The sequence below is a fragment of the Eschrichtius robustus genome, chromosome X (assembly GCF_028021215.1).
Source record: "Eschrichtius robustus isolate mEscRob2 chromosome X, mEscRob2.pri, whole genome shotgun sequence".
Lineage (NCBI taxonomy): Eukaryota > Metazoa > Chordata > Mammalia > Artiodactyla > Eschrichtiidae > Eschrichtius > Eschrichtius robustus.
The window spans coordinates 52,017,615-52,045,066 of NC_090845.1; the positions used below are offsets into that span (position 1 = coordinate 52,017,615).

Consider the following 27,452-nt stretch of genomic DNA (forward strand, 5'->3'; position numbering starts at 1 on the left):
ATTGCTCAATAGTCTATCTTTAGCAGCCCACTTCTCTTTTCCTCTACATTTTCTCTTGGGAACATTACTCATGACTTCAACTACCACATCTATGTTGCTAACTCCCACATCTTTATGCCTAGTCTCAACTGTTCTTCTATCTCTAGAGCATTGTTTCTTTGTATTTCCCTTCACAGCTTTTCATTAACTTACTGCTACGTTTCTTGTCTTTATAAGTAGCATCTGGTAGAAAACCACAGGGTCATTTATTTCCCAAACATTTACTGAGTATCTAGTTTGTATAAAGGGCAGCACTAGTATTTGGAAGAAGGTAGTGATGGTGGAGATGAGAGGTAATCATAGTAAGTGCTTTAAATGCATTATCCCTGATTATGGCAATAGTTTTACAAGGAAGAAATTATTGTCTCCTGGAAACGAAAGCCTCAAGTGTTTAATCAACTACTTAAATATCACAGAGCTTGTAAATAGCAGAGTATTTTAAAAGTCAGTTCTATTTTGACATTAAGGATTGAGCTCTCTCCATTAAAAAACACTGGGGACAGTGCTGGAAAAGTGTGTCCATAGCCAAAGGGAAATGGATGTGAACGATGAAGGTCTAAGAAGTTCCAATAGCCTTTTATTCTAAGCCACAGTGCACCCTCTTCCGGTTACTTACCGTATATCCCAGAATATAATACACCAGCCATAGGAGGATGAATCATTATTTTCCTTAACTCTAGAAAAGATAAAAAATTGACAACGAAAGTATGACATACCATCAATTGTCAGAGATTTCCTAGATGTTGAAATATTTTTTAAAAGATAAGCCTTCAGAGATTTCTAATTTGTTAAAATATGAAGAAGAAAGTGATCTTAGGTTCTATGACATACGATGAATTTGTTTTCTACATTCAATTTCCACGGTCAGTGCTGGTGGCTGGTGTGCTATTCTGCACTTTAGTCAACTAAGACATTTGTATATTGCTTTCTAAATGGTCGTAGATTATTTCATGGCTCTGTGTTGTGCTTCTGCAACTAGATGGTAAAGCTGTTAGCTCTTCAATCACCTCTTTGTTCTCCTCCCCGCCCCCACACCAAGCGCCTTTCCACAATCTATGAAGAGTTTACCACTTAGGAGTAAACCTGAATTTCTTGTAACTTAGAATTTCATAGATAGTATAAGCCTGTCCACAGATTTAGTTACACTGGGGGGCGGGATGGGGAAAACATTATATTAAATATGAGCATCGTATTTTTAAGACCCACCCTTGTAGAAACGTTAAAATGTGGTGGGGTAGGGAGCGAGGGCGGAGGCGGAGAAGGGATATACGTCTCAGGATACAGGAAATACGGAAAAAGCGAAACCGGGAGGAAGCTCTGTGCCTGGAGGGGACCCGCCGCCATCTCCGGTCTCTTGACTTCGCCAGGGCCCACCGGAGAGAGCTGACACCCGGGTCCTATAATCCTTATGGGGGAACAACATTGTACCTCCTGGAGATCCACGCTCCAGCCTGGAAACACGCGGGAAATCAAGCTTCCAAAAAAGCGCTGCCTCCTAGCTCCACGTTGGGATTATCCAGAAGGAACCCCCAACAGAGGTAGTACCCCTCTCCCTTCCACACCTCCTCCAGCATCACCGGGCCTGAAGTCGCACCCACCTTCTCCGGAGAAATAGTACAATATACTTCTCTTACCCCAAACCAGGTCAGATTCTTTCTCATTTGGGATATCCAGGCTCTCTGAAACTTAATTATATATTTTCCCAGATCTCCTTCTCCCTTTCCCTATTCTCTCCACGATTTCAAAATTGAAGAAAGAACATGCAGGCATTAAATAGCTCTTTCACAAAATATGTGGGGGTGAATTTATGGATATTTAATAACATTAAGTAATTATTTTTAATATATTAGCTATGACAATCTTGGTTATATTTTTAAGAAGTAGACTTAATCTTTGGATATGCTTGAAAGTAATTCAGTAGGGCCCAGGTGAGGGGTACAAACAAAATGTTCATGAGTTGATAATTGTTAAAGCTGAGTGATGTATACATGGGGATTCATTAAACTGTTCTTGCTACTTTTGTGTATATTTGAAACTTTTCCATTCAAAAAAACGATTGGTTCAAGATCAATAACATTATATTGAAGGCCTAATTCCTATGGCTAACACTATGCTAACAGAGTATTGTAAGGTGAGCCTTCAGAGGTGTGTGTTTCTCTGTGTATGGCAGGAAAATTTAATTAGTAAAAAAAAAAAAGTTACAATATGGTAAGTCAAACCCAAGTGCCATAATGTTTGCTTGTTCAAGGTATTCAGGAAGCAAGGCGGGGGGAGGAGGGGAGAGGGGGATGAGATGGACCAAATCATTCTGCCTGGTAGTAATCTTGAGCCATAAAAGAGGAAGGGGTAACTCTGGGTGGGCCTTAAAGGGTGAGTGACATCTGCCATGTGGAGGGGGAGAGAATGCTTTTCTATCTTACCTTTCCCAAGGCATGCTTGTTCTAGGAAAACTTGGCTATAACTCTGAATGTATGAGAAGAACTAGGAAGTGAGATAGAATGCTGCAGGGCCTTAAATGTTATGCTAAGGAGTATGCAGTTTAATCCATAAGCAGTGGAAACCACTGAACATTTTCAAGGAAGTATTGTATTTTAGCAGTCCAGTCTTTACTATCAGAAAAATGATCTTCTATTTAGATGAGCTTATAGAATGCAAAAAATAAACTCTGACCCAAACCTCACAGATTCTTGTAATCCAAAGGAGACAGGGCATCCTTTCTTCATTCATGCAACAAACCTTTAAGGAGCCCTTGCAATGGACTAGGCATTATGCTGGGAGCTGTAGGGGATGGATAACCAAAGCACATAGGAGTGAAACAGATATTTGAATAAATAGGTCAATGAATGATGGGATAACAGTGGCAACTAAGGGAGTTCTGGACTTGGTGCTTGGTGGTAGTGCATAGAAAAAGAATGAGCTCTATTGTGCTTGAAAGCATCACCCAGTCATTCCTTACTGCCTGATTTCCCTCAACTTTACCTCTTTGTTCAAAGGGGTAGAGTTGGGGCTGGGAGGCACCATAGGGATAGCAATGCTCAAACAGAAAACAAAGAAGGTTGTACAGGGCAAAAAGTGCAAGAGCTACATAATTTCCTCCAGTGACTCAAATCATTGAAAATTATAATAATAAATATTCAGCAAATATTTACTGAACATCTTTATGTGCCAGACACTGTTCTACAAAGCTTCCTAGAGTCTCTGCTCATAATTGCTATGAAATAGATCCCTTCTAATACTGTCTATGTAACTGTTTTTCACGAATATATAACTGCAATGAGGGTATGGTAAAGCATAAGGACTTGAGGAGCCCAGGGGAAAGAGATGAACAGTAACAGAAGAAATGATTTAACGTTATTTTATTATTTTTCAGTCTTTGAGGGATTGCAGTATGACTCCATTTCCTTGGAGCATCCATAAAATAGTTATTCAGTGAAGACAATGAAGATTATTGACAACGCTACCCTGCTTTTCTGATGTCCTGCTTCAGGAAGTTGTGATTTTTAAGGTAATCTCTTTACCAAAAACTTTTTAAGGAAGGAGGAGGAATAAGAGTTGATTATGACACATTAAACATAACTAACCAAACAAAAAACAAAAAGCTAGCACCAAATGATAAATTGAAAGCATTTTCTGCATTATATGAAAGCATATATACCATATAATAATAATGTTATCTATAAGCTGTTTTGCTATATTCATTTCTAATTACCTTATAGTTCCTGCTGTTACTGTGAAATGTATGTTTTAAACCACATTTTCAGATTATTGCCCATAAATGGGAACGTGATTGATATTTTTACATACTGATTTTATACACTGTAACCTTTCTGATTTATATCTGTTCTGATAATTTGTAGGTTCTCTGGATTATCTGTTAATTTATTATATTGTGAATAATGGCAGTTTCTTCCTTTCCAATATTTATTTTTCAATTTGTCTTACTGGGCTAGCTAGGATCTTCGGTACAATGAGAAATAGTGGCAGTGACAGAGGATTTCCTTGTCTTGCTCCTGAATTTACAAGGAAATTCTATATGTGTTTCACCATTTTTAGTAGATTTTCTTTTTCAGGTTAAAGAAATTCCCTTGTATTCTTAGTTTGCTGAGAGCTTTTATTCTGAATGAGTATGGAGTTTTTTCTCCAAATACTTTGTATCAACTGCCATGATCATATGGGGTTTTTCCTCCATTAATATGACAGTGTGACTGTGTGATAAATTACAATATTCAGTTTTCTAATGTATTTCCTGCTTTCGGTTTCATCAGGCCTCACCATTGAATATTTTGTCCCCTATTTTTATAATTTTTCCTTTTATCTTTATTTTTTTCTTTACTTTCTTTTTGTTTGCTCTTTTTCTAATTTACTTATTTGGACCATTAGCTCAGTAATTTTAAATCTTCTTTCCTAAAATAAGAATTTATAACAAAGTTTTCCACTACATACCGCTTTAGAAGAATTTCACAGGTTTTTATGTGTAGTATTTTTATTATTATTCAATTATTATTATCTAATTGCTCTTATGATTTCTTTTTTGACTCATGAGTTATTTGGTTTTTTTTTAAATTTACATACATATGGATCTCTTTTTTAGAAATCATATTGTGAAATCATTAATCCAGTTACAGTTAAACTTCATCTTTATTATTCTTCTGGTAGCAAAAAGCAAAATTATACACTGGCTCCTCATCCCAATAGATTTCAGCAATATAAAACTTTTTCTTTCATTAAATACTTAGGGAAACTGTGATTACGCTATTCAGTGATGGAGTTATTGATGATATTTATACTTGTGTTTTTAAACTTTTTATTTTGATCTAATTCTACACTTAAAGAAAAATTCTGAGAATATCACAAAGAACTCCCATACACACTTTACCCAGGTTCACCAATTACCATTTTGCCATGTTTGCTTTATAATTCTCTATCTGTTTCTCCCTCTCACTCTCCCTTCCCCTCTCCCTTCCCTGTCTTAAACCTCCCCCCTCCCTCTCTCCTCTCTCTTTGAACTATTTGAGAGTAACTTGCAGACATCATGCTCCTTTACCTGTAAATAGTTCAGTGTATATTTCCTCAGAATAATGCCTTTCTCTTACATAACCTCGGTACATGTGTCAAAATAGAAATTAGACATTGTTCCAATTTTTTGCTCCATAAACCTTTATTGTCAAGATTATCCACTCATACTCACTGAAAAAGAGATGAGTTTGGGAGAACATGTATTTCAAATGGACAATGTAAGCTCTATTATAGTTCCTTTTTTCCCAGCTTTATTTATTTATTTATTTTATTGGAGTATAATTGCTTTACAATGTTGTGTTAGCTTCTGCTGTACAATGAAGTGAATCAGCTATATGTATACCAATATCCCCTCCCTCTTGAACCTCCCTCCCACCCCTCACCCCATCTAGGTCGTCACAGAGCACTGAGCTGAGCTCCCTGTGCTATATAGCAGGTTCCCACTAGCTATTTTACACATGGTAGTGTATTTATGTCAAACCTAATCTCCCAATTCGTTCCACCCTCCCCTTCCCCACCCCCCATCCACATGTCCTTTCTCTACATCTTCGTCTCTATTCCTGCCCTGCAAATAGGTTAATCTGTACCATATTTTTAGGTTCCACATATATGCGTTAATATACGATATTTCTTTTTTCTTTCTGGCTTACTTCACTCTATATTACAGACTCTAGGTCCATCCACATCTCCACAAATGACCCAATTTCATTCCTTTTTATGGCTGAGTAATATTCCATTGTATATATGTACCACATCTTCTTTATCCATTCATCTGTCATTGGACATTTGTTTCCATATCATGGCTATTCTAAATAGCGCTGCAATGAACATTGTGGTACATGTGTCCTTTTGAATTATGGTTTTCTCAGGGTATATGCCCAGTAGTGGGATTGCTGGCTCATATGGTAGTTCTATTTTTAGTTTTTTAAGGAACCTCCATACTGTTATATTTGACATATAACATTGTAAGTTTAAAGTGTACAGTGTGATGATTTGCTACATGTATATATTACAAAATGATTACCCACGATAAGATTAGTTAACACATCAATCACCTCATATAGTTACTATTTTTTTGTGTGTGTTGAGAACTTTTAAGATCTCTCCTAGCAACTTTTAAGTATACAGTACAGAATTGTTAACTGTAGTCATTATACTACAGTATTAACTATACTATAGCTATAGTTCTATAACTATATATACTATAACTATAGTATTGATTAAAGTATAATATACATCATGCTTTATATTAGATCCCCAGAACTTATTCATGTTACAACTGAAAGTTTATATGTTTTGACCACCTTCACCCATTTCCCCTACCCTACAACCCCTGGAAACCAGCAATATACTCTCTGTTTCTATGAGTTGAGTTTTTTTAGATTCCATGCATAAGTGAGAGCATACAGTATTTATCTTTTTCTGTCTGACTTATTTCCCTTAGCCTGATGCCCTCAAGGTTTATCCACTATTCCAGAAATGACAAGATTTCCTTTTTTTTTAATAGCTGAATAATGTTCCATTGTGTATATATATATATTTTTTTCTTTGTCCATTCATCTGTCAGTGGACACTTAGTTTGTTTCCACATCTTGGTTATTGTAAATAATGATGCAGTAAACATAGGGGTTGCAGATATCTCGAGATCATGATTTCATTTCCTTCAGATATACCCAGGAGTGGAATTGCTGGATCATATGGTAGCTCTATTTTTAATTCTTTGAGGAACCTCCATACTGCTTTCCATAGTAGATATTTCAGTTCACATTCCCATCAAGGGATGTGCAAGGGTTCACTTTTCTCTATATCATCACCAGCATTTGTTATCTCCTGCTTTCATTAATAGCCATTCTAAAAAGTGTGAGATATTTCATTGTGGTTTTGATTTGTATTTCCCTGATGATTAGTGATGTTGAGTACCTTTTCATGTGCCTGTTAGCCAGATATGTCTTCTTTGGAAAAATGTCTATTTAGGTCTTTTGCACCTTTTTGAATTAGATTACTTGTTTTTTTGTATTGAGTTGTATGTGTTCCTTATATATTCTGGATATTAATTTCTTATCTGATATGTGTTTTAAAAATATTTTCTCCCATTCCATAGTTTGCTTTTTCATTTTGTCAATCATTTCTTTTGCTGTGCAGAAGCTTTTTAGTTTGGTATAGTCCCATTTGTTTATTTTTTGCTTTTGTTGCTTATGCTTTGGGTGTCATATCCATAAAATAATTGCAAAGACAAATATCAAGAAGCTTTTTTCCCTGTTTTCTTCTAGGAATTTTATGGTTTCAGATCGTTACCTTTAAGTCTTTAATCTATTTTGAATTAATTTTTGCTAGTGGTATAAGATTGGGCTCCAGTTTTATTCTTTGTCATGTGAATATGCAGTTTCCTCAGTATTATTTATGAAGTAGACTATCTTTTCTCCATTAAGTACTCTCGGATCCCTTGTCAAATATTAGTGGACTGTATATGCAGCATTTTATCCTGGGCTCCTGATTCTGTTCAAAAGTCTGCATGTCTGTTTTTATGCCAGCACCATACTCTTTTGATTACTATAGCTTTGTAGTATATGAAATTGGTGTTCCAATATTATTATCTAGGCCATATTCCAATTTGACCTATTTATCCCAATAATGTCTTTTATAGCTATTTTCTTTTCCTGATCAAACTTTCAATCCAAGATGATGCATTGCATTTAGTTCTCATGTCTCTTCAGTGGTTTTTTTTTTTTTTTTTATTAACCTGGAACAGTTCAACCTTTCTTTGTCTCTCATGACATTGACAATTTAAAAGACTACAGAACAATTATTTTGTAGATTGTTCCTAAGTTTAAATTTGCATGCCAGTTCCTCATTATTATGTATAGATTATGCATTTTGGCAGGAATGTCAGAGAAGTAATATATTGTTCTTAGGGCAGCATATCAGTGGCACATAATGTTGATTTGACCCCTTAGAAGAAATGTTAACCTTGATTACTTGGTTCAGATGATGTTTGCTAGATTAATCCACTCAAAAGTTCCATTTTCCTCTTTGTAGTTAATAATTTTCCTGGGGGTACTTTGAAACTGTGTAGATATCCTATTCTTCATCAAACTAAAATCCACTGGCCTTAATATCCATTGATAATTCTTGACCAAATCAGTTATTACTATGAAGGCTGCAAAATGGTCATTTTCAAACATCATAATTTTTACTACATTAGTTTGTATTCTACTTCAAGGAAGAGATTTTTGTCCCCCTCCATGTATTTATTTATTTATCTTAGTTTGGCACACAGATTTTTTTACTTTATTTCATGAATACGCTATTGCTATCATAATTTATTTTAATGCTCAAATTGTCCCAGTGGCAGCCCATTCAACCTAGATTCTCTGTTTATTTGACATATTCCCATCATTCTTTGATATATACTTTGACTTCAACCTTTCCTTACTTTTTTTTTTTTTTTCCCTTACTTTTTTACTTTCACGTTTGTCTGGTATTTCCTGATTCATTGACCATTTCTCTATGGATCTCTGGTATCATTTAGTGGGAGACAGTATTTGGAAACCAAGACATGGGTACATGGATTTTTTTTTTTACTTTTTAAAAAATTTTTCATACAGTTGTAAATGTTACTTTCCATTTACAGTTATTACAAAATATTGGCTATATTCCCCATGTTGTACAACACATCTTTGAGCCTATCTTATACCCAATGGTTCGTACCTCCCGCTCCTCCACCCCTATACTGCCCCTCCCCCTTCTCCCCACTGGTAACCACTAGTTTGTTCTATATATCTGTGAGTCTGCTCCTTTTTTGTTATAGTCACTAGTTTGTTGTATTTTTTAGACTCCACATATAAGTGATATCATACAGTATTTGTCTTTCTCTTTCTGACTTATTTCACTTAGTATAATGCCCTCCAAGTCCATCCATGTTACTGTAGATGGCAAAATTTCATTCTTTTTTATGGCTGAGTCGTATTCCATTGTGTGTGTGTGTGTGTGTGTGTGTGTGTGTGTGTGTATACCCAATTTTATCCATTCATCTGTTGATGGACACTTACGTTGCTTCCATATCTTGGCAATTATAATGCTGCTAGGAACATTGGGGTTGCATGTATCTTTTTGAATGACTGTTTTTGTTTTTGCTGGATATATACCCAAGAGTGGAATTGCTGGGTCATATGGTAGATCTATTTTTAGTTTTTTGAGAAACCTCCATACTGTTTTCCACAGTGGCTGCACCAATTTATATTCCCAACATGAGTATAAAATGGTCCCTTTTTTCCACATGCTCCCCAACATTTTTTATTTGTGCTCTTTTCAATGATAGCCATTCTGATAGGTGTGAAGTGATATCTTGTGGTTTTGATTTGCATTTCCCTGATGATTAGTGATTTTGAGCATGCTTTCATGTGCTTGTTGGCCACCTGCATTTCCTCTTTGGATAAATGTCTATTCAGTTCTTCTGCCCATTTTTTAGGTGGGTTTTTATGATGTTCAACTGTATGAGCTGTTTATATATGTTGGTTGTTAATCCCTCATAGGTCATACCATTTGCAAATATTTTCTCCCATTCACTAAGCTGACTTTTCATTTTGTCGATGGTTTCCTTGGCTGTTCAAAAGCTTTTAAACGTGATTAGGTCCCATTTGTTTATTTTGCTTTTATTTCCTTTACTTTAGGAGACAGATCCAAAAAAATATTGCTGTGATTTATGTCAAAGAGTATTCTGCTTGTGTTTTCCTCTAGGAGTTTTATAGTATCCAATCTTACATTTAGGTTTTTAATCCATTTTGAGTTTGTTTTTGTATATGGTGTTAGAGAATGTTGTAATTTCATTCTTTTACATGTAGCTGTCCAGATTTCCTAGCACCACTTATTGAAGAGACTGTCTTTTCTCCACTGTGTATTCTTCCCTCCTTTGTCGTTGATTAATTGACTGTGAGTGTGTAGGTTTATTTCTGGGCTTTCTATCGTGTTGCATTCATCTACATGCCTGTTTTTGTTCTATTACCATATGATTTGGATTAGTGTAGCTTTGTAGTATAGTCTGAAGTCAGGGAGCATGATTCCTCCACCTCTGTTCTTTTTTCTGGAGACTGTTTTGGTTATTAGGGGTCTTTTGTGTTTCCATACAAATTTTATGATTTTTTTGTTCTAGTTCTGTGGAAAATGCCACTGGTACTTTGACAGGGAATGCAATGAATCTGTAGATTGCCTTGAGTAGTATGGTCATTTTAACAATATTGATTTTTTCCAATCCAAGGACATGGTATATCTTTCCATATTTTTATGTCTTCAATTTCTTTCATCAGTGTCTTAACAGTTTTCAGAGTACAGGTCTTTTGCCTCCCTAAGTAGGTTTAGTCCTAGGTATTTTATCCTTTTTGTTGCAATGGTAAATGGGAGTGTTTCCTTAATTTCTCTTTCAGATTTTTCATCATTAGTGTATAGGAATGCAAGAGATTTCTGGACATTAATTACTTGACCAAATTCACTGATTAGCTCTAGTAGTTTTCTGGTAACATCTTTAGGATTCTCTATGTGCAGTATCGTGTCACCTGCAAACAGTGACACCTTAACTTCTTCTCTTCTGATTTGGATTCCTTTTATTTCTTTTTCGTCTCTGATTGCTGTGGCTAAAACTTCCAAAACCATGTTGAATAATAGCGGTGAGAATGGAAAACCTTGTCTTGGTCCTGATCTTAGAGGAAATGGTTTCAGTTTTTCACCATTGAAAATGATGTTGGCTGTGGGTTTGTCATATATGGCCTTTATTATGTTGAAGTAAGCTCCCTCTATACCTACTTTCTGAAGGGTTCTTATCATAAATGGGTGTTGAATTTTGTCAAAAGCTTTTTCTGCATCTATTGAGATGATCATATGGATTTTCTCCTTCAGTTTGTTAATATGGTTTATCACATTGATTTGCGTATATTGAAGAACCCTTGCATTCCTGGAATAAACCCCAGTTGATCATGGTGCATGATCCTTTTAATGTGTTTTTGGATTCTGTTTGCTAGTATTCTTTTGAGGATTTTTGCATCTATGTTCATCAAGGATATTGGCCTGTAGTTTTCTTTCTCTGTGACATCTTTGTCTGGTTTGGGTATCAGGGTGGTATGACATCATAGAATTAGTTTGGGAGTGTTCTTCCGTCTGCTATATTTTAGAAGAGTTTGAGAAGGATGGGTGGTAGCTCTTTTCTAAATGTTTGATAGAATTCACCTGTGAAGCCATCTGGTCCTCAGCTTCTGTTTGTTGGAAGATTTTGAATTAAACTCTCAATTTCAGTGCTTGAATTGCTCTGTTTATATTTTCTATTTCTTCCTGATTCAGTCCTGGAAGGTTGTGCTTTTCTAAGAATTTGTCCATTTCTTCCAGGTTGTCCAATTTATTGGCATATAGTTGCTTGTAGTAATCTCTCATGATCCTTTGTGCTTCTTCAGTGTCAGGTGTTACTTCTACTTTTTCATTTCTTATTCTATTGATTTGAGCCTTCTCCCTTTTTTTCTTCATGAGTCTGGCTAATGGTTTATCAATTTTGTTTATCTTCTCAATGAACCACCTTTTATTTCACTGATCTTTGCTATTGTTTACTTAATTTTATTTCAATTTATTTCTGATCTCATCTTCATGATTTCTTTCCTACTGCCAACTTTGGGGGTTTTTTGTTCTTCTTTCTCTAATTGCTTCAGGTGTAAGGTTAGGTTGTTTATTTGAGATGTTTCTTATTTCCTAAGGTAGGATTGTATTGCTATAATCTTCCCTCTTAGAACTGCTTTTGCTGCATCCCATAGGTTTTGGGTGGTCCTGTCTCCATTGCCATTTGTTTCTAGGTATTTTTTTATTTCCCCTTTGATTTCTTCAGTGATCACTTCGTTATTAAGTAGTGTATTGTGTAGCCTCCATGTGTTTGTATTTTTTACAGATCTTTTCCTGTAATTGATATCTAGTCTCATAGCGTTGTGGTCGGAAAAGATACTTGATACGATTTCAATTTTCTTAAATTTACCAAGGCTTGATTTGTGACCTAAGATATGATCTATCCTGGAGAATGTTCCATGAGCACTTGAGAAAAATGTGTATTCTGTTGTTTTTGGGTGGAATGTCCTATAAATATCAATTAAGTCCATCTTGTTTAATGTATCATTTAAAGCTTGTGTTTCCTTATTTATTTTCATTTTGGATGATCTGCCCTTTGGTGAAAGTGGGGTGTTAAAGTCCCCTACTATGATAGTGTTACTGTCGATTTCCCATTTTATGGCTGTTAGTATTTGCCTTATGCATTGAGGTGCTCCTATGTTGGGTGCATAAATATTTACAATTGTTATATCTTCTTGTTGGATCAATTCCTTGATCATTATATAGTGTCCTTCTTTGTCTCTTGTAATAGTCTTTATTTTAAAGTCTATTTTGTCTGATATGAGAATTGCTACTCCAGCTTTCTTTTGATTTCCATTTGCATGGAATATCTTTTGCCATCCCCTCACTTTCAGTCTGTATGTGTCCCTAGGTCTGAAGTGGGTCTCTTGTAGACAGCATATATATGGGTCTTGTTTTTGTATCCATTCAGCCAGTCTGTGTCTTTCGGTGAGAGCATTTAATCCATTTACATTTAAGGTAATTATCCATATGTATGTTCCTATTCCCATTTTCTTAAATGTTTTGGGTTTGTTATTGTAGGTGTTTTCCTTCTCTTGTGTTTCTTGCCTAGAGAAGTTCCTTTAGCATTTGTTGTAAAGCTGGTTTGGTGGTGCTGAACTCTCTCAGCTTTTGCTTGTCTTTAAAGATTTTAATTTCTCCATCAAATCTGAATGAGATCCTTGCTGGGTAGAGTAATATTGGTTGTAGGTTTTTCTCGTTCATCACTTTAAATATTTCCTGCCACTCCCTTCTGGCTTGCAGAGTTTCTGCTGAAAGATCAGCTGTTAACCTTATGGGGATTCCCTTGTGTGTTATTTGTTGTTTTTCCCTTGCTGCTTTTAATATGTTTTCTTTATATTTAATTTTTGATAGTTTGATTGCTATGTGTCTTGGCATGTTTCTCCTTGGATTTATCCTGTATGGGACTCTCTGTGCTTCCAGGACTTGATTAACTATTTCCTTTCCCATATTAGGGAAGTTTTCAACTGTAATCTCTTCAAATATTTTCTCAGTCCCTTTCTTTTTCTCTTCTTCTTCTGGGACCCCTATAATTCGAATGTTGTGGTGTTTAATGTTGTCCCGGAAGTCTCCGAGACTGTCCTCATTTCTTTTCATTCTTTTTTCTTTATTCTGCTCTGCAGTAGTTATTTCCACTATTTTATCTTCCAGGTCACTTATCCGTTCTTCTGCCTCAGTTATTCTGCTATTGATCCCTTCTAGAGTATTTTTAATTTCATTTATTGTGTTTTTCATCATTGCTTTGTTCCTCTTTAGTTCTTCTACGTCCTTGTTAAATGTTTCTTGCATTTTGTCTATTCTATTTCCAAGATTTTGGATGATCTTTACTATCATTATTCTGAATTCTTTTTCAGGTAGGTTGCCTATTTCCTCTTCATTTGTTAGGTCTGGTGAGTTTTTACCTTGCTCCTTCATCTGCTGTGTGTTTTTCTGTCTTCTCATTTTGCTTATTTTACTGTGTTTGGGGGTCTCCTTTTCTCAGGCTGCAGGTTTGTAGTTCCCGTTGTGTTTGGTGTCTGTCCCCAGTGGCTAAGGTTGGTTGAGTGTGTTGTGTACGCTTCCTGGTGGAGGGGACTAGTGCCTGTGTTCTGGTGGATGAGGCTGGATCTTGTCTTTCTGGTGGGCACGTCCGCATCTGCTGGTGTGTTTTGGGGTGTCTGTGGCCTTATTATGATTTTAGGCAGCCTCTCTGCTAATGGATGGGGCTGTGTTCCTGTCTTGCTAGTTGTTTGGCATAGGGTGTCCAGCACTGTAGCTTGCTGGTCGCTGAGTGAATCTGGGTCTTGGTATTGAGATGGAGATCTCTGGGAGATTTTTGCCATTTGTATTACGTGGAGCTGGGAGGTCTCTTGTGGACCAGTGTCCTGAAGTTGGCTCTCCCACCTCAGAGGCACATCTCTGATGCCTGGCTGGAGCACAAAGAGCCTTTTATCCACACGGCTCAGAATAAGAGGGAGAAAAAATAGAAAGAAATAAAGAGGATAAAATAAAATAAAGTAAGACAAAATAAGATAAAGTTATTAAAATATAAAATAGTTATTAAGAAAAAAAATTTTTAAGTAAAAAAAACAAAAATAAACAAACAAACAAAAATAATGGACAGACAGAACCCTGGGACAAATGGTGAAAACAAATCTATACAGAGAAAATGTTATACAGAAGCATACACATACACACTCACAAAAAGACGAAAAGGGGAAAAAATAATATATCTTGCTCCCAAAGTCCACCTCCTTAATTTGGGATGATTTGTTGTCTATTCAGGTATTCCACAGATGCAGGTACATCAAGTTGAATGGGGAGATTTAATCCGCTGCTTCAGAGGCTGCTGGGAGAAATTTCCCTTTCTCTTCTTTGTTCGCACCGCTCCCGGGGTTCAGCTTTGGATTTGGCCCCGCCTCTGCATGTAGGTCACCTGAGGGCGTCTGTTCTTCGCTCAGACTGGACGGGGTTAAAGGAGCAGCTGCTTCAGGGGCTCTGGTTCACTCAGGCTGGAGGCAGGGAGAGGTACGGATGCGGGGCGAGCCTGTGGCGGCAGAGGCCACCATGACGTTGCAGCAGCCTGATGCGCACCGTTCATTCTCCCGGGGAAGTTGTCCCTGGATCACGGGACCCTGGCGGTGGTGGGCTGCACAGGCTCCCGGGAGGGGAGGTGTGGATAGTGACCTGTGCTCGCACACAGGCTTCTTGATGGTGGCAGGAGCAGTCTTAGCATCTCATGCCCGTCTCTGGGGTCCACCCTGATAGCCGCAGCTCGCTCCCGTCTCTGGAGCTCGTTTAAGTGGCGCTCTGAATCCCCTCTACTCGCGCACCAGGAAACAAAGAGGCAAGAAAAAGTCTCTTGCCTCTTCGGCAGGTCCAGACCTTTTCCCAGACTCCCTCCCGGCTAGCTGTGGTGCACTAACCCCTTCAGGCTGTGTTCACACCGCCAACCCCAGTCCTCTCCCTGTGATCCGACCGAAGCCCGAGCCTCAGCTCCCAGCCCCCGCCTGCCCCTGCGGGTGAGCAGACAAGCCTATTGGCTGGTGAGTGTTGTTCGGCACCACTCCTCTATGCGGGAATCTCTCCGCTTTGCTCTCCGCACCCCTGTTGCTGCGCTCTCCTCTGTTGCTCCGAAGCTTACCCCCTCTGCCACCCACAGTCTCCGCCTCCAAAGGGGCTTCCTACTGTGTGGAAACCTTTCCTCCTTCACAGCTCCCTCCCACTGGTGCGGGTCCTGTCCCTATTCTTTTGTCTCTGTTTTTTCTTTTATTTTGCCCTACTCAGGTACGTGAGTAGTTTCTTGCCTTTTGGGAAGTCTGAGGTCTTCTGCCAGTGTTCAATAGGAGCAGTTCCACATGTAGATGTATTTCTGATGTATCTGTGGGGAATAAGGTGATCTCCATGTCTTACTCTTCCACCATCTTCTCCTCCTCCTCCATTCCAAAGGTTTTGAGTCATTGTGTTTTCATAGTCATTTTTTTCTTGGTATTTTTTGATTTCCTCTTTGATTTCTTCAGTGATCTCTTGGTTATTTAGTAGTGTATTGTTTAGCCTCTATGTGTTTTTATGTTTTACAGATTTTTTCCTGTAATTGATATCTCGTCTCATAGCATTGTGGTCAGAGAAGATAGTTAATACGATTTCAATTTTCTTAAATTTACCAAGGCTCAATTTGTTACCCTAGATATGATGTATCCTGGAGAATATTCAATGAACACTTGACCAGAAAGTGTATTCTGTTGTTTTTGGATAGAATGTCCTATAAATATCAGTTAAGGCCATCTTGTTTAGTGTATCATTTAAAGCTTGTGTTTCCTTATTTATTTTCATTTTGGATGATCTGTCCATTGGTGAAAGTGGCGTGTTAAAGTCCCCTACTATAATTTTGTTACTGTCGATTTCCCCTTTTAAGGTTGTTAGCATTTGCCTTATATATTGATGTGCTACTATGTTGGATGCATAAGTATTTACAATTGTTATATCTTCTTCTTGGATTGATCCCTTGATCATTATGTAGTGTCCTTCTTTGTTTCTTGTAATCGTCTATATTTTAAAGTCTGTTTTGTCTGATACGAGAACAGCTACTCCAGCTTTGTTTTGATTTCAATTTCCATGGAATATCTTTTTCCATCCCCTCACTTTCAGTCTGTATGTGTCCTTACATCTGAAGTGGGTCTCTTGTGGACAACATATATATGGGTCTTGTTTTTGTATCCATTCAGCCTGTCTATGTCTTTTGGTAGGAGCATTTAATCCATTTGCATTTATGGTAGTTATCAATATGTATGTTCCTATTAACATTTTCTTAATTGTTTTGGGTTTGTTATTGTAGGTCTTTTCCTTATGTTGTGTTTCCTGCCTAGAGAAGTTCCTTTAGCATTTGTTGTAAAGCTGGTTTGGTGGTGATGAATTCTCTTAGCTTTTGCTTGTCTGTAAAGCTTTTAATTTCTCCATCAAATCTGAATGAGATCCTTGCTGTTTACTGTAATCTTGGTTGTAGGTTTTTCCCTTTCATCACTTTAAATATGTCCTGCCACTCCCTTATGTCTTGCAGAGCTTCTGCTGAAAGATCAGCTGTTAACCTTCTGGGGATTCCGTTGTATGTTATTTGTTGTTTTTCCCTTGCTGCTTTTAATACTTTGTATTTAATTTTTGATAGTTTGATTAATTTGTGTCTAGGTGTGTTTATCCTTGGATTTATCCTATATGGGACTCTCTGCGCTTCCTGTACTTGATTGACCATTTCCTTTCCCATATTAAGGAAGTTTTCAACTATAATCTGTTCAAATATTTTCTCAGACCCTTTCTTTCTTCTTCATAGACCCCTATAATTCAAATGTTGGTGCATTTAATGTTGTACCAGAGTCTCTGAGACTCAATTCTTTTAATTCTTTTTTCTTTATTCTGCTCTGTGGTAGTTTTTCCACTATATTATCTTCCAGGTCACTTAGCCATTCTTCTGCCTCAGTTATTCTGCTATTGATTCCTTCTAGAGAATTTTTAATTTCATGTATTGTTTTGTTCATCATTGTTTGTTTGCTCTTTATTTCTTCTATGTCTCTGTGAAACATTTCTTCTATTTTCTCCATTCTATTTCTGAGATTCTGGATCATCTTTACTATCATTACTCTGAATTCTTTTTCAGGTAGGCTGCCTATTTCCTCATATGTTTGGTCTGGTGGGTTTTTACCTTCCTCCTTCATCTGCTGTGTGTTTCTCTGTCTTCTCATCTTACTTCACTTACTGTTTTTTGGGTCTCCTTTTCACAAGCTGCATGTTCGTAGTTCCCGTTGTTTTTGGTGTCCCCCAGTGACTAAGGTTGGTTCATTAGGTTGTGTAGGCTTCCTGGTGGAGGGGACTGGTTCCTGTGTTCTGGTGGCCGAGGCTGGATCTTCTCTTTCTGGTGGGCAGGACCATGTCCGGTGGTGTGTTTTGGCATGTCTGTGACATTATTATGATTTTAGGCAGCCTCTCTGCTCATGGGTGGGGTTGTATTCCTGTCTTGCTAGTTGTTTGGCATAGGGTGTCCAACACTGTAGCTTGCTGGTCGTTGAGTGGAGCTGGGTCTTAGCATTGAGATGGAGATCTCTGGGAGATCTTTTGCTGTTTGATAGTACGTGGAGCCTGGAGGTGTCTGGTGGACCAGTGTCCGGAACTCGGCTCTCCCACCTTCAGAGGCACAGGCCTGTCACCCAGATGGAGCACCAAGACCATGTCAGCCACACAGCTCAGAAGAAAAGAGAGAAGAAAAGAAAGAAAGAAAGAAAAAAATAAAGTTATTAAAATAATTTTTTAAAATATTACAATTTAAAATATTTAAAAGTTATGAAAAAAAGAAAGAAAGTAGAGAGCAACCAAACCAAAAAACAAATCCACCAATGATAACAAGCACTGAAAACTATACTAAAAAAATAAATAAAAATAAAAACGGACAGACAGAACCCTAGGACAAATGGTAACAGCAAATCTATACAGACAAAATCACACCAAGAAGCATACACATACACACTCACAACAAGAGAAAAAGGAAAAAAAAAATATATATATATATATATATATATAAAGAAAAGAAAAGAAAGCAAGAGAGCAACCAAATCAATAAACAAATCTATCAATGATAATAAACTCTAAATACTAAACTAAGATAAACATAAAACGAGAAACAAATTAGATGCAGAAAGCAAACCCGAAGTCGACAGGTGATCCCAAAGTCCACTGCCTCAATTTTGGGATGATTCTTTGTCTATTCAGGAATTCCAGAGATGCAGGGTACATCAAGTTGATTGTGGCAATTTAATCCACTGCTCCTGAGGCTGCTGGGAGAAATTTCCCTTTCTCTTCTTTGTTCGCACAGCTGCTTGGGTTCAGCTTTGGATTTGACCCCGTGTCTGTGTGTAGGTTGCTTGAGGGTGTCTTTTCTTCACTCAGACAGGACGGAGTTAAAGTAACACCTGATTAGGGGGCTCTTGCTCACTCAGGCCAGTGGAGAGGGAGGGGTACGGAATGTGGGACGAGCCTGCATCAGCAGAGGCGGGGGCCTGAGCCTGCAACAGCCTGAGGCATGGTGTGTTCTCCTGGGGAATTTGTCCCTGGATCACGGGACCCTGACAGTGGCGGACTTCACAGGCTCTCAGGAGGGGAGGTGTGGATAGTGACCTGTGTTTGCACACAGGCTTCTTGGTGGCTGCAGCAGCAGCCTTAGCATTTCATGCCCGTCTCTGGTGTCTGCACTGATAGCCACAGCTCGCACCTGTCTCTGGAGCTCGTTTACGCAGTGCTCTGTATCCCATCTCCTCACGCACCCCGAAACAATGGTCTCCTTCCTCATAGGCTGTTCAAGACTTTTTCCTGGACTCCCTCCTGGCTAGCTGTGGCACACTAGCTCCCTTCAGGCTGCGTTCACGCAGCCAACCCCAGTCCTCTCCCTGAGATCTGACCTCTGAAGCTGGAGCCTCACCTCCCAGCCCCCTCCCGCCCCGGCGGGCTTTCTCAGGCTGGTGAGTGCTGGTCGGCACTGATCGTCTGTGTGGGAATCTCTCTGCTTTGCCCTCTGCACCCTTATTGCTGTGCTTTCCTCCATGGCTCTGAAGCTACCCCCTGCCACCCCCCTTCTCCGCCAGTGAAGGGGCTTCCTAGTGTGTGGAAAATTTTCATCCTTCACAGCTCCCTCCCAGAGGTGCAGGTCCCGTCCCTATTCTTTTGTCTTTGTTTTTTCTTTTTTTTTTTTTTTCCCTACACAGGTACATGGGGAGTTTCTTGCCTTTTGGGAAGTCTGAGTTCTTCTGCCACCATTCAGTAGGTGTTCTGTAGGAGTCATTCCACATGTAGATGTATTTCTGATGTATTTCTGGGGAGAAAGATGATCTCCACGTCTTACTCCTCTGCCATCTTGAAGGTCACATGGATATTTTTTAGCTTAATATTTTGTTACTCTTTTCCAATTAATTGCACTTAGTACAGACAACATGGTTTACATGATACTGATTATTTAGTATATGTTGAGATTTGCTTTATGTTCTAGAGAACATGATGAATTTATGTGTTTCATGTGTGCCTGAAAATATTTTGTATATTCTAATTGTTTCATGTAGCATTCTATAAAAGTCCATTAAACTTGTTAATTGTAGTTTGTCTTCTATATTACTATTAATTCTTTTTGTTTGCTACATCTATCCATTATTGAGAGCAATTAAAAATCTCCCACTGTAATTGTGGATTTGTCAAATTCTTGTAGTTCTGTAAGTTTTTGCTTTATATATTCAAGGCTTTATTATTATGTGCATACAAGTCTAAAATAGATACACCTTTTATCTTTTTTAGTGACTCATTTGACCTTTTTACATTTAAAGTCTATTTTGTTTGATAGACTTTGTTTGGATGATATTTCTGTTTTCTATCCTTTTACTTACTTAATTTCTTTTTTTCCTTTCTTTTATTTTTCAGAAAATGTTCTGCCAAAAAAAATTGAATGCATTGGTTTACTTCTGAATTTACCAGTAGGATGTATAATTAGAATTAAGGATAAACTTCATAGCTCCAAACATTATTTTCTTCACCAATTTTTTATTTTATGAAACTTCAACTCTTCAGGAACATCAAACGCCATCCTTCATGTAGATACATCAATTATTTATTTTTCTACATATTTTTTTCTCTTTGTAGATATATATATATATACACTTTTTTTTTGCTGAACCTTTTGGAAGTAACTTACAGATCTTGTGACACTTCAACCTTAAACACTTTGATGTGTATCTCTTAGGAACGAGTGCATTACTATTATCACACAGAAAAATTCAACATTGATACAATTATCTAATATACTATTCATGTCAAAGTTCCCCAGTTGTCCTAACAATATCCTTTATATCTTTTTATTTGTTTTGATCCAGGATCCAGTCAAGAATCATGCACTGTATTTAGCTGTCATGCCCCTTTAGTCTTTTAAAATCTTGAATCGCACCTTCCCATCCTTTTCTTTTAATTTTTCATTACATTGGCATTTTGGATGAGTCCAGGCAGTTGTCCTACATTCATCCCACAATCCAAACTTGTCTGCTTTCCCAAGACTAATTTGAGCATTTTTAGTAAGAAATCTACATAGGTGATGCTGTGTCCTTGCTATTGCATCACATCAGGAGGCACAAAATGCCATTTGGTCCCATTCATTATTGACGATGCTAAGTTTGTTGACCTTGTTTAAAGATTTTTTTAAGAGCAGTTTTAAGTTCATAACAAAATTGAGAGGAAGGAACAGAGATTTCCCATATGCCCACTGCCCCTACACATGCATAGCCTTCTCCATTATTAACATCTCGTACCAGAGTGGTACATTTGTCACATTTGATGAACGTACATTGACATATCATTATATTCCAAAGTCCGTAGTTATATTTTTACTCTTGAACAATGTACATTCTTGCTGTTATACATTCTATGAGTTTGGACAAATGTATAATGACATGTATTCATCATACAGAGTATTTCCAGTGCCTTGAAAATCTTCTGTGCTCCACCTATTCATCCCACCCCCTCAACCCCTGGCAACCACTGATCTTTTTACCTTTTTACCTTTTTACCTTTTTCCAGAATGTCATGTAGTTGGAATCATACAGTATGTAGCCTTTTCAGATTGGCCTCTTTCCCTTAGTAATATGCATTTATGATTCCTTCATGTCTTTTCATGGCCTGATAGCTCATTTATTTTCAATGCTGAATAACATTCCATTGTCTGGATGCACCAGTTTATTTATCCATTCATCTACTGAAGGTTGCATCCAAGTTTTGGCAAGTATGAATGAGGCTGCTATAAACAGCCATGTGCAGGTTTTTGTGTGGATATAAGTTTTCAACTCCTTTGGATAAACATCAAGAATCATGATTTTTTTATATTTTATATTTATAGTTATATTTATACATTTATTTCTTCTTTTATATGTACACATATATTTTTAATTAATTAATTAATTAATTAAATATGGCTGTGTTGGGTCTTCGTTTCTGTGCGAGGGCTTTCTCTAGTTGCGGCAAGTGGGGGCCACTCTTCATCACGGTGCGCGGGCCTCTCATTATCGCAGCCTCTCTTGTTGCGGAGCACAGGCTCCAGATGCGCAGGCTCAGTAATTGTGGCTCACGGGCCTAGTTGCTCCACAGCATGTGGGATCTTCCCAGACCAGGGCTCGAACCCGTGTCCCCTGCATTGGCATGCAGATTCTCAACCACTGCACCACCAGGGAAGCCCATACACATATATTTTTTGAAACATTAGACAATAAGTTGCCTCATGACTCAAAAACACTTCAGTATGTGTTTCCTAAGGACATTATTTATTTTTTACCAATTATGCCAATAAATGTCCTTTAGGTAAAGAAAAAGAAAAGAAAATCTGGTCCAGGATCCACTCCAGAATCATATGTTCCATTTAGTTGTCATGTCTGTTTGGTTTGCTTTAATCTACAATAATTTCTTAGACTTTCTTTGTCTAAGAAAAAAATGTTTTTGAAGATATAACACAGCTATTTTATAGAATTTCCTTCGATTTCAGTTTTCCAATGTTTCCTCATGGTTAGATTCAGCTTATGTACTTTTGTCAAGGAATACCACTGAAATGAGGTTTTTTTCTTCTCAGTGTTTTATATTAATTGGTGCACGATGTCAAATTGTTCTTTAACTTTCAATTTCTTGTTACAGAATGCTGTTCAGGAGATTTCAGAATTTAAGGCTTTGATGCCCTTCAGTGACTTTACGGATAGCTATGTGGGTACTTTTTACTTTCCCCTTGGGAAATAGTCACACTTTTTTGGACACAGGTGGAATTATAGTTTATAAATAGCATCGTATTCCTTGTCTACGTTTATAGAAGTGCTCAGAATTAAAGGGAGTTCTCATGTTTATTCTGCCATAATATTTTCCTTCCTCAGGGCATTTATCTAGTAGCCTGGCTGGTTGTCTGTCCATTTCTCTCTCCCAGAAGAGGTTGGTTTTTCCAGTTCTCTCTCCCAGAAGAGGTTAGTTTGTTTTCTGTTGTTTTTTTTTTTTTTAAGTGAAAGAAGGTTTATTCAGGAAGATACACACTCCATAGACAGAGTGTGGGCCATTTCAGAAGGCAAGAGGCCCCGAAATATGGGGTGGTCAGTTTTTATGGGATGGGTAATTTCGTAGGCTAATGAGTGCGAGGATTATTCCCACTATTTTGGCAAAGGGGTGGGGATTTTCAAGAATTGTGCCACTGCCCACTTTTTCACCTTTTATGGTCGGCCTCAGAACTGCCATGGCACCTGTGGGTGTGTCTTTTAGCATGCTAGTGTATTACAATGAGCATATAATGAGGCCCAAGGTCTACTGGAAGTTGAATCTTCCACCATCTTGGACCTAGGTAGTTCTAACCAGTTTATATCATATCCTCAAGGGCTATGTCATTCTTTTAGAGGTTGTGCCATGCCTCCTCCTCTCCTGTTTCCTTCCCCCCTCAGAGATTTTACTCCCATAATCTTATGGGAAGCAGAGGGGTGATGGTCTCTCTTCTGTAGCTGTTTCAGAGCTGACTAGGGGTGTCAACCCTGCCTGTCAGGGAGTAAAAATCTCTGGATGCCTGATCTAGGGGCCCCAGTGGCAGGATGGCTTCTTGTTTTGAGTCAGAGGGTAGTAAGGACTGGAATCCTGGAATCCTCATGTAGCCAACATATTGATGTGGAACTGTTGTAACTGCTTCTGTAGACTTCCTATGAATCTTCTTGAAGATGAAGCACTTTTTGCAACAGCATCAGTACAACAATAACTGTTTATAAATGACAAAAGACTTTAACATACATGGTTAAACATCTGATTACAGTGAAATCAATAAAGAAGCTTGGTTACTGTTGTGACATACAACATTTTAAGATAACAACTAGAACTATAGCATTATACCGGGACATATCCAAATTTCAGAAATTTTATATAATTTTTAGAATGTCTATATTAATGCCATTCATCCATACAGTGTATTTTAAGTAGGTTTATTGCTCATGTGATAATGTTCTCCATGTAATTTAACATACCAAATAATGCTAGTTAAATATTTTTTGTTAAGATACCTCAGTGGCCCTCTAAAGCATCCCAAAGTTAGCTGGAAGTCAAAAGAAATTTAATTAAAATTTGTTACTTGGGAAGTTTGTGAAAAAGTTTCAAAACACTTGGTCAAATAAGATCATAGGTCACTGTGAGACAATACTTATTCCTTAACCAAAGTTAAAAGAGATCTCAAAAGCAAATACAGATCACTTAAAGGCAAAGAAAACTCATACAATCTGTTATTAAAAGCAGCATTTTAAGAAAACTTTGGAGGGAGAAACCAAATCCATTCTTGCCCCAGCCCACTCCCAACAAAATCCATTTACCCAACTAAATTTCCTTTTCCTTTTCCACAAACCTTTTACAACTTTTTGTATCTATTTTACTTTGTCCCTTTTCTTTCCATTTAGGAGCAACCAGCTGTAGGACAAAAATTACTCTTTTCCCTTAAGAGAATGTAATGCCCTTCCTCATACCTTCTTTTGTTTAAAACACACACCCTACTTTCCTTAAGCAACCATAAACTGTGTTCTACACCAGGACTTTTTGTAGATTGGTAAACATAAATACTAATGATTTCTAAAAACATATGCTTTCTTATAGAGAATATCTCAGGGTGGCACCAAACATATTTATCATTAGTGCTAAATACCTTTAGTTTCTCTGTTCAGTAATTTATATCTCAGTATCTTATTTTATTTGGGAATGACCTAGCTATCCAATAAACTTCCATCACTTAATTTAGAACAACTCTAAATATCAAGTAAATTTCCAAATATCTGGATTTTTTAAATTAATTTTTATTGGAGTATAGTTGATTTAAAATGTTGTGTTAGTTTCTGCTGTACAGCAAAATGGATCAGTTATATACATATATATATCCATTCTTTTTTAGATTCTTTTCCCATATAAGTAATTACAGAGTATTGAGTACAGTTCCCTGTGCAATACGTCCTTGTTGGTTATCTATCTTATATATAGTAGTGTGTATATGTCAATCCCAATCTCCCAATTTATCCCTCCCCCATCCCCCTGGGTAACCATAAGTTTGTTTTCTATATCTGTGACTCTATTTCTGTTTTGTAAGTAAGTTCATTTGTACCATATTTTTAGATTCCACATATAAGCGATAGCATATGATATTTGTCTTTGTCTGACTTACTTCACTCAGTATGACAATCTCTAGGTCCATCCATGTTGCTGCAAATGGCATTACTTCATTCCTTTTTATGGCTGAGTCATATTCCATTGTATATATGTACCACATCTTCTTTATCCATTCCTCTGTTGATGGACATTTAGGTTGCTTCCATGTCCTGGCTATTGTAAATAGTGCTGCAGTGAACATTGGGGTGCATGTATCTTTTTGAATTATGGTTTTCTCCAGATATATGCCCAGAAGTGGATGACTGGATCATATGGTAGCTCTGTTTTTAGTTTTGTTCTCCATAGTGCCTGTACCAATTTACATTCCCACCAACAGTGTAGGAGGGTTCCCTTTTCTCCACACCCTGGAGAGATTATTTTTAAGTAGACATTCCTAAAACATAATTATTCCTAAAAAGTTCATCCAGAAGCTCTTATCTCACTTGCATTCAATTCACTTATAAAAATTTCATCATACCAAGTAAAGGTCTTATTTGACCTCTAGTAAACCTAGGTACAAGAGAAGTATTATAATTAACATTGATGACTTTAAAGACGTCTATATTAATCAAATCAAAAAGCTGGAGATAATACCAGACATTAATTTAATACTGAATATTTTCTAGGTCACGTGAACATGAAATTTACTCTGGCCAGTTTCCTTCATATTTATGAATATTTATATACAAATCAAGGTCACCTGTTTAGATGGTTAAATCTTTTCTTACTAATATTTATGGAGAAGACACTTAAGACTTTTATTTGTCCTTGATAAGTTCCAGATTACCTGCCTCTTTTTCAAAACTTGTATTTTAAAAAGATGACAGAGATAAAGGTTCCTGCAGAAAACCAGGTAGAATATTTGCATTTCAAAAGCATGGGAGGAGAAATGCAAGTTCCTACTGGGATGACTTTGTTCTCCTTTTGTTTAATACTTAAGAGCCTCTTAAATAGGGAAGGTTTGGGGAGTGGTAAAACGATTGGTGGGCTTTGGATTATTTTTGGAGCCATACCTCTGGCTCTGTAAGGACTAGATTTGTAAAACAAGGACAGTTGTTTTTTTTTTCTTTTTCAAAGAATTGGGTGACTACCTCAATGATATTGAAGGACCCATTTATTTATGTTGGAATGTTTAGCTTAGGGGAGAGGGCCTCCCCAAAACTTCCTATCAGGTATGGTTAGTTTAGTCAGACCAGTGGCCTCCTACTTTGGTAATCTATTTACAAACACTTTTGGGAATCCTCCCTGGGTTTAAGAAATTATTTAATTATGGCCCTCAGTTCAGCCTTTGATCTGAAGAGGCTTGTCTATAGGCTCATGTGATCCCATTTTTAAAGATAGCTGGACAACTTTTAGCCCAAATTTTTGTCCATTCCATGATTAATATAACCATTAATTTGTGAATTAAGTTCATTAGTGAATTTAGCATGAATGGTTTCAATGCTGTTGTTAGAGCAAAAGCCATATTGCAGTGGGTTAAGGAGTGACTAGGAGGTGCCAAATTGAAGCTAGTTGGTGTAGACCACTCATAGGAGATGTTTAGATGAGAAGGGGAAGATAAAAATTAGATGATATAGAAAATGGTAGAAATTTGAGAAAGTGTATCGGCTGAAAGTAACAAGAAAAGAGGGAGAGATTGATGATCTAGGAGAGAAGACAATTCATAATAACTGAGAAGGAAAAGAAATAGGCCTAGTTGTTAGAGAGTGATGCAGTGCCAAGGGGAGCACTTTTCTTCTTTGGACGAGAATAGAGTAATGGCTCTCAATGAAGGTAGTATAAACCCAAAGGATGGTTTGAAAGTTTGTGAGAAGCATTTTAGAATATCATAATGTGGATTTCCCTAACAGTCCAGTGGTTAACACTCCGTGCTTCCACTGTAGGGGGGCGCGGGTTCAATCCCTGGTCAGGGAACTAAGATCCCACATGCCACGTGGCATGGCCAAAAAATTAAAAAAAAAAAAAAAAAACAGACTATCATAATGATGGAGGGCTTCCTGGCATATCGTGGGCAGGGTCAAGATTCCTAAATGTCCTGCAATATGCAGGACAGCCTACACAAAAAATAGCTTTTCTATATCCCATACAACTTGAATATCCCATTGGATATTCATATAGGTGAAAAGTATGTTTACGTTGATCTAGGCCTTGAATTGAACTCCATTTTATATACAAAGAAGAAAGTTTTAATATACACTGACTTTTCCCAGAATACAACTACCATGTAAACCAATTTAAGATCTTACTTTGTTTTGTTCATGATGTTACCAAGAATGTTCATAATTTTGGAAAATCATGTCACATACAAAAATGCTGCTCTTGGATATTTGAAATAACAGTAATAACACACCTGTATCAGTTATCATTTGTAGTTGCCACATTTACAGGCATTTTCTGTATATTTTTCTGCATATGTCTTTTAGTGTTATGTCCCAGCATTTACATATTGAAATACATCTTATTTCTTTATAAACTACTTTCTTTGTATTTCTCTTTCATATTATTGATAATAAATTTTTAAAATTTTGTGTATTTAATTTCATGATATTAAAATAGGCATTAAA

At 37.3% G+C, this 27,452-nt stretch overlaps 1 protein-coding gene across 2 annotated transcripts; it reads left to right on the top strand.

The window, feature by feature from the left end:
* Nucleotides 1–1,374: 1,374 nt before the first annotated feature.
* NBDY (negative regulator of P-body association) lies at nucleotides 1,375–20,242 on the top strand. 2 transcript variants are annotated; one of them, XM_068533517.1, is made up of 4 exons: nucleotides 1,375–1,683; nucleotides 3,410–3,544; nucleotides 14,473–15,233; nucleotides 19,431–19,687. In XM_068533517.1, the coding sequence occupies exon 1, from the start codon at nucleotides 1,448–1,450 to the stop codon at nucleotides 1,652–1,654; it is 207 nt and encodes a 68-aa protein (XP_068389618.1). In that variant the 5' UTR covers nucleotides 1,375–1,447; the 3' UTR covers nucleotides 1,655–1,683; nucleotides 3,410–3,544; nucleotides 14,473–15,233; nucleotides 19,431–19,687. The 2 variants fall into 2 exon arrangements, with proteins under 2 accessions (XP_068389618.1, XP_068389619.1); XM_068533518.1 differs by lacking the exons at nucleotides 14,473–15,233; nucleotides 19,431–19,687 and adding an exon at nucleotides 20,134–20,242.
* The last annotated feature ends 7,210 nt before the right edge of the window (nucleotides 20,243–27,452 follow it).